Here is a 12916-nt window from a genome sequence, read left to right as displayed (position 1 = left end):
GGAATCCTATGCCCTTAACCTGCAACGCGACACATATATAAATACAGGGTGTTTCAAAAAACATACATACATACCATACATACATACATAACATCTGTTTTCCAAAAAAAGGAAAAAAGTCCATATAAACCATGACCTACGTTTACACGAACTTTTTTCCTCGTGTCTTGGTGTTCAGTATTTAAGAAAAAGACAATTCTAATTAAGATGCCAGCCGGACATGTAAGTTAGAGCATAGTTTAAGTCTTTATTATAAATTAACACCCTGCGTCTTTAAAACTAAGTATTTCCAGACCTAACGGTTATCTCTAACCGAGCGTTGACCCTGTTACTTGAAACACCCTGTATAGCAAACTATGCAAAATTGTATCCTCCAGATCCCAGACTAGGTACCTACTATTTTAACAAGCCAAACTAAAACAAGATTACCAAAATATTATGTGCAGTTTAACGAAGATGTAAAAAGGTAGTAACCCCACATACAACTTACAATGTGTCAAAATGAAAAAGGTATTGTCGTAAAGACTAAGTTTGTTGATTGACCGTCAGGGGACGTAATCGCATTCTTTATTTTTCCCATTGTTATATTTACAGATAACTAAAATGCACGCCGTTTTTAAGTTGGGATAAATTTGATTTTTTTTCCGTAAAATAATGGCTGAATGCATTTTGTCAAACTTGTACTTGTTGAACGCTTCCGGATTTCGATTGCTTGTGTGGCTACTAGAAGACGTTTTGTTTTGTTTATAAAATGTATTTCAACAAAAAAAATTAAATGCAACGATGCAGGATACCAAGGTTTGATAAGCATTACTAGTACAATACCTTGTACTACAGTCTCGTTTTGTGCTGTGGTTAAGCAACCGTTTCTGCTGTTTCAAATAAAGCCGTTTATTACTGCTATTAATATAATGACGCATGATGGTAACTAAGTTAACGTCTTCATTTTTTTTTTCAATAATCGTTACGAGAATAGTTATAAATAAAATCTTATCTTTCCACTATCAAATAACCATTAGCCAAAATTTTCATAGCTCTCATAAGTCTTTTATAAAAAGACTGGCTGGTATCGTCAGTGACTTCAGCCAGACTATGCTTTCTCTCGAACGGAAAATCGACCCGACAGACGCCAAGCCCAACGTTGTTTTAATAATAAATAGCCGTATCAGGCACTTCACCGAAGTCTTGTTGCGATGTCGGGTTTTCGAATTCATGATTCAGTTTGCATTATTGAACTAGATATGACGACGTCTTAGAAAATATGCACTTAGTCGTCCACGTTTTATGCAAAACGCGATTTGAATATGAATATGAATCGACCGGCGGTACTTTCAAGAAAAAAATCATGTCAGATTCTAGAGTAAAGTTTATCCTCTCTTACTTTGTTAAATTTAGATATTGTTTTAAACCAGGTGCCTGTGGGATCTAAAAATGTCACTTCAGCATTGAAAGAACCATTTACCTCTACGGTCGCTTTGTTCTCAGAAGTTGAAGTTCAGATTATTCAATAACGCCTTCACATACATATCGTGAAGGCGGTATCGGTATATAACATATTGCAAAAATCAAATTTTTCTGCGAACTTAAAATACGAAGAAAAATCTCTATAACTTAGTTAACATTTCTTTACCATTTCTTCCTATCTTTCCAGTCATTGTTCTGAACAACTCAATATCTCATAATTTTCCTTAATACTTGTTTCCATTGTGTCCTCCAATGTTGTCTTCGTTTTTGATATGTTGGATCCTAGAAATACAACATGATGTTCTTTAGAAATCCATCTCTATTTTGTTTCGTTCCCTAAAAGTTACCTGCATGCACAACCATATGTTAAAATAGGCTGCACAATGTAGATGGTCATTTTGGTTTTGTGTTTCATCTTTTACGAATAAAAGTTTAGCAATCGAACCCCTCTTTTTCCTTGTTGTGTCCTATTTTTAATATCCCTTTTTGCTGTTCCTTAGAACAATGCGTTTTCTTTCCTTAGTTATCCATGACTTCTTGAATATATATTTTAAACAAAGTAGGTAATAAGTTGCAAGTCTGTTGGTGGGGAACAATTCTGATTGGATATTTCTCGATCTAATCAAACTCTTTGACTGTTCCATATAGCGTTAATATAGATTTACTTCAGGCCAAACCTCGTCAATGTTTCTCTTTAAAAACACTGGTCGCAGGCCTTCTTCAGATCGATAAATATGACGTGAGTGGGGAGAATAGGAGACATTCTTTTTGCTAATATTTGTTCAGAGAATCTATTTTTCTTTGTTGTCTACATTCACTTCAATTCTTTGATTTATTATTATTATCATAATAATAATAATAATAATTATTATTATTATTTTATTATATCTCGGAAGTGGCTCGGGACCGTAGATAATGAAGCTGACTTATTAAAGTAACTTTTTCTGCACGATTGATTCGTGTTTCAAAAGTACAAAGTACAAAAGTACATAAAAATTATAGGTTTTTATTTATGGAGCCCATACCCATATATAACATGAGGTAAAAGACTTTCAGCATAGATATGCCACCACCGAAGTTACAAAAAATATAAGTAAACAAAAATAATTCTTCAACACTATAATTTATTTTCCCTTCCATGAATCTCCTTCTCTTGTTTGTTAATCATGGTTTGAAAAAAAGCCGGATCCTTCAAGCTCGTTTTAATTTAAAAAAAGAAAAATTTTATAATTTTGAAAACTTTGATGATGCGAAGACAATCTTTAATATAATAGTAATTAAAATAAAATATTTATTTCTTCGCAGAGTGAAAATGTATAATCCATCTCCAGATTAAGAAGGGGCGGTACCCTTCTAAGTTGCTCTAATACAAATTCTCGAGAAAGAAGAAAAAAGTAAGTAAAGAGGCGTTTCATCTCTGAGTTGCTTTATATATAATTTTTCTTTTGACTTAAGTGAGGGTTCAGGTGGTTTTTCAGGTGTATCGGCCGCAAGAATATTTTAGTGGCAAAGTTCCATTGGGCAGTAAGTCTATGGTAAGCATTGATTTCATTCCGGAATGACATACCTTTTCTCTATAAAAATGTTCAGGATAATTAACCCCGCCTATCGGCAACGGCGGCAAGTGTTAATTAAGGCTCGTGGAAGCTCCGTTAAGGCTTACATGCCACTTCGTTAAACAACAATTACCACCCAACTGCATAATCGGTTTAAAAACTGTGTACGTGTACAGAGGATAAATGAGAAGGTTTTTGGGCTTGATTCTGAACTAAGAAATTGCTACAACAATTTAAATGTTGATCATTTCTCTGCATTGGTATGAAGTTCCCAATATTCCCAATTTTTTATATCAATTTCCCATACATACTAAAAATATTTTGGGAAGTGTTTAAAGTGATGTAGAGTGGAGAGAGTAGAGAAAATATGGCAGGATATACAGTTTTTGACCACATCGTTCGATTTAATGCCTTATTACATAATTTTTTGGCGCTTTTGTTTAATTGCTCTTATTGATTTTGGTTTACAAATTCAAATCGATTTTATATGAAAGTCTGATGAATTCTTTCGTAAAGATAAGAATCTAGCTTAGTACATTATTCCCAGGTGTGGCCGGTGCCAAAAAATAAACAACATCCGTAAAAAGAGAATACGAGAATTACAATAATTCAATGAATTGAAAAATGAATGTCTAGTGCTTCAATTACAAAAATTTGCAAATGGTATTCAAATATGTTAGTGCAAACTATGCTGATATCTTATTCCTAACCTAAAATATCGAAGAAAAAAAATTTCATTGCCAAAAGGTGCTGTTATTTGTGTTTATTTACTTTTCTTTCAAGATTTAATGACAAGAGTTCATAATTTTATAATTTTTAAATCATAAAACTTTTTAAAAAATAGCGTCAGCTTGACTGGAACTGGCGAGTTGCAGTCAAGATCTAAAAAAGCCAACAGGATGATTAGCAAAACGTCAGCAAGTTCGACCCAGCAAAAACCGACGCAGGAGGAATCCAGAAGTTTTGTAAAAAGCTTTACAGCCGATGTTGGCTAATACGTTAATCGGCAAAGAAAGCGATCAAGAAATTTAAATCAATGGAAACTCGCGCATTTTGGATACGATTGTCGGAGTTGGGTCATTCGATGAAAAATTACCACCGCCGGGAACAATGAGGAAGAATCAGATACTCAAAACTGGGGCCGAAACCTTCTCGATTCTGATGGGAGAGTGAACATTTTAGAGTGTAACGTAATAGATCATATTCACCATCAACACCGGAAGGTCTGAATATTTTGTCTTTCACTATGTAATTACCAAAGTGCCATCAATGAAACGGAACCGGATCAAGAAATTACTTTCTCGATCTGTTAACGGGAACGACCGGAAGCTACAGAATATTTTTAACATCTCACTCGTGGTGTAAAACCAGGGAATAGCCAGACCGATTTAAGGAAACAGTTGTTTAAAAAATGTAATGGAAGATTGTTATAGACGTACGGAAAGTGTCTCATTATAGTCGCATGAGTGAAATTTGCGGCACGAATGTTAATCTCGCAAGTGCAATCTTCTTCCTACTCTTCGGGCGTGGATTTAATTGTACCCCGGTAACGTGGATTAACGGGGATTCAACACATTCCAAGTCAACAACTTAGCAATGCAATACCTAGCATTCAGTTTTAGAATGAAATGTTGATGTTTCTGAGAAAGCTGCAATAGATGTCAGGTTACGTTTACTTTGGACTGACGCTAGGTCTTATGATCTACAAAACCTATTATTTTCGTTTCCTAAAATTAAAAAAGTAAAAGAAACAAAATGAATAATAAAAATATTACATATATAACGGGTAATATGGTATAAACACAGGTAAACCACATTTCACTTAAGCAAACGATAGTTTGCAGCAATTAAATAAAATCCGTATTATTATGAAAATAGGCCTTTATTAGAAATTGATTTAGTTTGATTTTAAAATTCTGCCTGGTTCTGTATTTTTGAATTTAATATAAATCTTTGTTTGCTTCTAAAAATATGAATACTATGTTGGAGAAAAAGTATGCCGGTCAAAGTCAACAATCGATTGCTCAGGCTCAGGCCGAGCATGCACCTGAGGGCCCGCTTCTGGCTTTTGAAGACACCTTCATCTGTGGAGGAAGAAGAGCCTCGATGTCACACCGCGTATTTAAACTTAATTCAATTTATGCGTTCTATTAAAGTTTGAATGAAGACCTCTTCCGGATTTAACATAAGTATCCTTCCAACACAAAACAGTTCAAAGTAATCGTTGTTTTATCATGCAGTTTTTATATGGAGAGGTGTACGTCGGCCTAAACTCCAGTTGTACTAAGGTTTAATAAAAGATTGGTCACATTTTTTGCCAATTAGTAAATTACCATCAGTCTATTAAATATCCATGTATCACCATGTGTGTTTAAACGTGGGTTAGTTATTCCCAGATTTCACATCAGTGTGCGGCGCTTCACATTACCTTTGTCCACTATCTTGAGTTCAACCTTAACTGCACCGACAAACCAGATGACAAAAACAAATCTTTGAAAAAAGTAAATCTAAACGTTTTAAAAACAGGAAAGAAGCGTCCAAAAAACTAATTAAGCTGCGCTGGAAAGGAGAATTGCCATTATTATAAAATTAACGTCAGTATATCGATATTGAAATATATTAGCATCGAGAACGATCGCACTTCTTCCTCGAAATCGGGCGCATAATTTATCATAATAGGACCGTAATGAAATGTACCGTTTATGCCATAAGAAATGCTAGAGCAATAACAAAAGATATTTCCTCACGCAAAATTATAGACTTACGGAAAGACAATAATGTAAAACGATATACATTGCGGTTTTGAATAACCCGTGTTAGAAGAAACTTTCAATTCATTTGATTTAGTTTAATTTAGTTAACGTGATGAAATTTTCATTTGTAGATTATTAAGAAATATAACAATTTCAATTCAGGTCCGGAAGTTTTTTTTTTATTAATATTAATGAATGAATTAATTAATTAATTAAATTAATAAATATTTACACACAAATATATACTTTTAAAGAACTGAACACATAAGCTGAATAAGAATAAGTAATAATATAGGGCACGTACAATTTAAAAAACAATAAAATAGGGTCCCATGATATCTTGACCTCGCCTCATACGCTAATTCTGAAGACAGAATTCAATTCTACTCAGACTGCTTCATAAGCAACAGTTTCCTTCTTTTCCATTAGAAATATAAGTGTAGCTCGAAGGAGGTCTCAAAATGTATCATATTTCTACCTATCTTTGCATTTACTTACAATCAAAGTTAGAAACCTACATTTTACCGGAAGGCCGATTTCGAAAACTAATTGTCATAAATATCAAAACAAACTCTTTGTAAAAATTTCATTTCATTTCAGATCCGTACCTAATAACATCCAGAAGCAAAAAGTAACCCCCGTATTCCCTTGCCTACATGAATCGAAATGCATTGTGCAGCGTTATCTATACAACGACGATATTGAAGGTATTGGAAAGCAGTTGGTAGTGAAAAACGAAATATCTATTATGTGGACGAAACTTGGGATATACCGTTGGTAGAAAATGACAGGATAAAAATTTAAAAAGCGCGATTCAAGCTCGAGATGGTTCACATATAATAAAAGCACCCTCGAGACAAGGTGAAATGTTATTAATTAAGAATTGGTAGGAAAAATAAACTTGTCACTAGCATTTCAGTTCAAACGGGCTACGGACTATCATGAAGACATTAGTGTTGATACTTTTGAAGACTACTTCCAGCAAAAGCTAGATCTTACTTATTTATAATACCAGCGACCGCTGAAGAAAATACGAAAAAATGGAAACACCGACATCATTCATTGACGTACTTGAAATAAGAAGCGATTTCAGAATGATATGTAAAAAGACAAGCGAAAAATAAATAACAAAATGTTATTTTGATTTTAAATGTAATTTGACATCCTAAATAATAAGTTAGCATTTTATATTAATAACAAGACGTAAAGTGTTTATTTTGCCAAAATCCGACTTTTTTGGGAGTTCTTTTATTTATAGATTTACCTAATTTTTGTTTCTAGGACAGTCGGTTTCCCTAATACTGTACCTCGTTACCTTTACCGGCATATTTATCTATGAACGGGTTAGAATATTTGAACATTGCTTTTAATCGAAATTAAGACTGTCTGGTAAGAAAATACCTGCCAGCATAGAGCACTTCAAACTCGACGCGTAACAAGATTTAAGCATTTATTTATAGTATCTTTACTTAAAAATCGTGACGGGAAGGTACCAGAGTTAATAGCCGATAAGTATTTTCCTCTTTTCTACGTGCAACTCGATAAAGGCAATTGTTCGTCGATCGGATATCCCAAGATGGTAATCGATCGTTATTAATTAAAACTAACTAAACGAATGATCCGAGGACGAGTTAACGGTGTCACCATCACAATCCAATCGCGACGACGGACGAGGCGGTGGCAGAACAAGGGCCCTTTGGCTAAGGAGGTGGCTGAAAAATATAGGCCAGTGTGTGTGTGTGTGTGTGGCGGAACAAAGTGAGAGAAGTGAGCTCGTCGAGTTCTCTTCCTTGCAGCCGGAGTTGGTGAACGTCCACCGCAACGATAACGCGTGCAGATCCGTCGTACCTCCTCCTCGGTGTAGTGAACGTCACCCGCTGCCGCCGCCGTCGCCGTCGTCGCCGTCGTCGCCGTCGTCGTCGACCATAACGCGAACTTGAACTTGACAGTGAAATCACGAAACGATGGGAATTTTTAGCGGGTGGAGTTCAGTTGCTATAACTGCTGTTTTCACGTTGCTGGTCGCTGTCCAAGGTAATAATAAAATTCGGTGTCCAAATTACTTAGAATTTTTTTTTTGCTTACTATTTGATTTTTATTTTTTTCCATAAATAAAATTAAATATTTTACAGAATGACTTTCTGCCCTTTCTTAAACGAACTTATTAAAAACCTGAACATTTTTCTCAACTTTTCAAGGACTAAACAAAATTATAATTAAGAAGACATGTGAAGAACTGTCGATTCGCTAATTTCTAAGCAACAGTATAAAAAAAACTAAGCTCAACCTAAATCTAAAGAAAAGAAGTCTAGATAAAAGAACAAGAAAGAGTGAGAGAGATGTTGATAAATTATACAGGGTCTACTAACCAAAACTAATGAATTAATGAATAAATAATTTAAGTAGTAAAATGTGTATTGAAATAATCAGTACTTTTCTTCGTTCCTAACTTGTTGATTTCTTCCATGCTCTGGATTAGGATAGGAGTCTAAATAAAACTTTTTTAATGAAATACATATTTAACACCCGGTACATTATTATATATTATTTAAATAATAATACATCTTTTCTTAAACCGGACAATTCTACGGAGTATCTAAAGCGATATTTTTTTTTATAGACTTCCTGGAGGCTGGAAGTAATTGGTCAAAATTAAATAATTTTTATTAATGTGTAAAGGTTTTCTTAATTACCGTTTATTATATTTTGATATAGTAAGTATAATGGTCATTCCTAATTTTTGATTATGAGTACGGACCTGGACTTAAGTTGTTTACCGAGATTGGGGGGATTTCTACTATTTTTAATCCAGGCAATCGAGAAAGATCCCATACACGTTATCGAGCCAATATTAATGAATTGCACAGTAGTTTCATGTATTTTAGGATAGGATGTGGATGAAGTTACGAGAGGAATGTCAGAACTATTCAGCTGTAGCATAACACCTTCAGAATTTAGCACTTATTTTAGATACAGAATTGAATGGAAACATTTGCGACGAAAAAACATGATTAGTTATAGAACGCTGTTCTTATCCAAGTGTCTAATATAGAATAACATTAGTTAACAATCTATTAATATGTTTTAAATCTGGACACAGTAAAAATATGTTTTTAAATTAAAATTATTTTTCTTTGTCATATCAATAGTTATTGTACAAAAAATACAACCAAATTAATATAATACGGAAACTAACATATATTCCATTTTTACTAACCAAATTTTCCTTTTTTATATTGGTATTAGTTAATAAATGTCTTCTCTAGTCTACCATACTTTTTCGATTCTTGCAAAACAACAGGAACACAATCACAATCAGAAACACAGAAAATCTTCCGAATCATCTAATATATCTCCACCAGTAAATGTCCTAATCGTCTTAGTACTACGCACACCTGTTCAGTGCATAATTATGTATGTTCGGGTAGAAAGAAGAAAAAATATATCGTTAGATCAGATTCAATCATCAATTTTAATTTTCTCACATATTCGCCATAAGCTGCAACTAACAAATTGGACTGACTAGAAAGTTTGCCTGCTCATAAAATTATATTAACCGATCAACGAATTGAATTTTTCAAAAGAACATATCATCACGAGTCAAGATTTACCATTGCAGGTATTTACTACATAGAAAGCAACTTTAGCAAGAGGAAACCGGTATGCGGAACAAAAGATCAAAATTCAAGGAAGGTTTCAACATATTTAGTGCTATTTCCGCAACAAAAACATCTTTGGATCTATATTTGTTAATGGTAACCAAATATGACCGAAATATTATGATTTGGTGAGAAATAAACTTGAACAACGTTTAGAACCACTATCTTAATGCATATGTAAATCTAATATGGCAACAGCGCAGAGCCCTTCCCCACAACGCCCTGCCAGTGGGCAATTTCCTTTACGATAATTATACGTTCTGGATGGAAAGCCATTGATGGAAATTAAGGAAAAAAAATACTTTAATAGACTAAGAACAACCCAAATTTCAGGAAAAAGAATAAAACTAGGAATCATTGATTAATCTCACTCTACCAACAATATTTCTAAGAATTATTTATTATTATTATTAATTATTCAAGGAGGATGTATTGAAAACGTCATCTGAAGATTTACTTTTTTTTTCAGAAGAATTGTACCGTGTAACTTGAATTAAATCTTCCACAGTACGTTAGTTTTAAGATTTATATAACTGAAAGATAGGGTATAAAAATATACCCGAAAACCCTATGCATTGTCTATCTGTGTTCCCACTAACTTTAGTGGATTTCAAGCAAAACCAATTCAAGCGTACTTTATTAAAATTTTCGTTATAATTCAGAACCTTCTCGAAATTTTTTACATAATCAGACCATCATTCGGTTATTCATCCCACGGAATTGGTGTAACGGAACACCGAAAAAAATGTCCGATTTTACACGGAAAGTTAAACTGGATTTCGCATTTCAATTATCGCGCATTATTGCCAATTAAAATTGATAAAAGTGATTTCGAATAACGAATTCGGGCTCAAAGAGAAATGAACCGAGATGCCTAGGTCATTGAAAAAAGAGAGAACGTTCGACCGTTTCAATTAAGTATTATTTTTATGTGAATGATTCTCACCGTTCGTATACACTTTCATTAGACTCTTGACCTTGTTAAGGTTAGGAGATTACGTTTGTGCATGTATAGGTAGAATTTAAATTTTTTTAATAGAGTGTAACTGTGTCAGAGACATTTTTTATTGGGAGAAAATACGCTTATTTTTGGCTGATAAATATGCCCAGTGAGTTATAAGCGATATTATGCAATTGCAAGTATTATTATTTAGCGAAAACGGCCAAGTGGGTTCGAATTCGCTTGGTTGTAGACATATCAACACTTCTTCAGACACTCGTTTCTGAAACCTTCCACGCTCGTGTCATAAATCGGTACTAAAGCATCGTTTATCAAATTTGTTTCATACTGTACTATTTTCTACTCTCTACTCTAAAGTATCCAATTATACCCGGATCAGGCGTGCACAAACTGTCACTATAAAGTTCGGGAGAAATCGGGAGAAATCCCTGCATCTGTTTTACAGGTTGCAACGCAGCATAGGCTTTTTCTGCCAGTTGCTCTTCTGCCTATTTCGATCGTGAAGAATAACTCGTAGAATAAGATTAATAAGAAATAGAAGAAGAATAAAGTTCTCCAGCTTCGAGCTTATTTATAAGTGTTACGCTCAGCGCCCATGCTTCCACTCCCTCCAATATATCCTATATCTACGACTGAAGTTGAACTTTTCTTATCTCCTCATCTATTCGATGTTTTCGCCATTAACATGTACTGCAGTATTTAGGCTATTGTTGCAGCTAACAACTATGAAATTGGTTTTGTTGTTGTCGTAAAACCAGACGTTGGTTCTTTTCATTAACGCGACTTAGTACAGTTTGGAGGTCAATCACATTATCTACTAGTATGACAGTAGTATTGTTGGCCTGATCTGTAAGCAATGTTAACTTTTATTCTTGATTTTTGAAAATATGAAATTATGAATAGTTTTCTAGCAATGCTATTTTCTTTATAATCTTCAGACGGCTGCCCCGTGCACAGCTCTTATATTAAAATTAGGTGAAATATTATTTTGTTCTGTTGGAAAACGTAACTTTTATTTTTTTATTTCTGAATATTTTGTTTTTTTGGAGAAAGCTTCATGATGGATTTTTTTTTGTTGGGACTGATTTTAAAAAATATCTAGTTACCAAAATTGTTTTTTGCTTCAGGAATATTCAGTATTTTATTTCATAAAATTAATTGCATAAAATTTTCTTTAATTGGATGTATCACAGTTGGTGGTTTCGTTAAAAAAATATGGAAATTTTTATTAACAAGAAACACTTTTAATGAATACGTTTTTGTACAGCCAAAAACTTACCGACGTATATCAAGACGTTCTTTTCATAGTTTAAGGTTTATCAAATATCAAGTCTACGTTACGTCAATAAATTAAATGATTGTGAACATTAAATAAAATGCTATTTTCTTCAAGTCGGTGAATGCTATTCAACTTTGATTGTTGGTTTAAGTAATGAAAGATTGGAATTTGCACTAAAAAAATCATGTAAAGAAGAGTCTGCATTGGCATCAAATTTAATATACAGAATGTTCTAAATTCGAAGAAAAGGAATTACGTGAAGGGAGATCAAAAACTAATCAAAACTGAGTTTATATACAAAACAACGATGTCAAGATTTTTGCAATTTCGGCAAGCGTGAAAAACGTTTTAATGTGAAATGCGAAAATGGTGAACATATACCCAAAGAAAGCACAAGAATAAAAAAAATATTGAGTGTAAACCCCTTGGGGATGTCATTTAATTTTAAAAATATTTAAGAACCAAAAACCGCATACTTAAATTACTTAATTACTAAATAACAAATTACTTAATTCTATTACATTTATCGGAGTTTTGAAAACAAATGCGAAAACTTAAGGAGGTGATTTCTTGCTTTTTACAAAACTTCTGGATTCCTCCTGCGTCGGTTTTTGCTTAGTCGAAATTGCTGACGTTTCGCCAATCATCCTGTTGGCTTCTTCAGAGCTTGACAGAAACTGTTTCAGTCAAGCTCTGAAGAAGCCAACAGGATGATTGGCGAAACGTCAGCAATTTCGACTTAGCAAAAACCGACGCAGGAGGAATCCAGAAGTTTTGTAGAAAGTATTACAGTAGCCTGTGGAAGTTTCTTTGAAAAATTAGGTGATTAATTAATTAATTAATTAATTAATTAAATAATGTTTTAATTGTTTTTATCTATAAGAGATAAAAAAAAATAGATAAAAAATCTATTGCGTTGCTGTCACTTCTTAAGGCGTTTCTTGTTGCTGCATTGCTTATTTAGTTTGAATGCAAAATACCACAAATTTAATAAAAAAATATTATCTGATCATTTAATTGTGCATTAATAAGAGTTTTAATTGAATAATGGAGAATTATCGAAGACTAAAAATGAAGTCCTATTGTCTTACAATACCTAAACGAGACGACATCAGAGGCATAATGGGCATCCAAACGTATAAAAATAAATCCTGCTCGCTTATATTTAATTTGAATTTCCACAAGATATGTTCTTTTTATTCTAACCTTTCTCCCTTAAATTATTTATGAGTACTCGAGCAGAT

At 33.4% G+C, this 12916-nt stretch overlaps 1 protein-coding gene across 1 annotated transcript in view; it reads left to right on the top strand.

Moving 5' to 3' along the window:
• The first annotated feature begins 7527 nt into the window (after positions 1 to 7527).
• Positions 7528 to 12916, top strand: part of LOC132708051 (serine protease inhibitor dipetalogastin) — a 60503-nt gene continuing 55114 nt past the window's right edge. Inside the window, exon 1 of the mRNA XM_060680155.1 lies at positions 7528 to 7807. Within this exon, the coding sequence (XP_060536138.1) occupies positions 7738 to 7807 (70 nt within the window). The 5' untranslated portion in view covers positions 7528 to 7737. The remainder of the gene's footprint in view (positions 7808 to 12916) is intronic.

The sequence above is a fragment of the Cylas formicarius genome, unplaced genomic scaffold (genome assembly GCF_029955315.1).
Source record: "Cylas formicarius isolate icCylForm1 unplaced genomic scaffold, icCylForm1.1 PGA_scaffold_10__41_contigs__length_53128322, whole genome shotgun sequence".
Classification (NCBI taxonomy): Eukaryota; Metazoa; Arthropoda; class Insecta; order Coleoptera; family Brentidae; genus Cylas; species Cylas formicarius.
The sequence above is the reverse complement of the archived record's forward strand: the minus strand, read 5'-3'. Positions and strand labels throughout refer to the sequence as shown.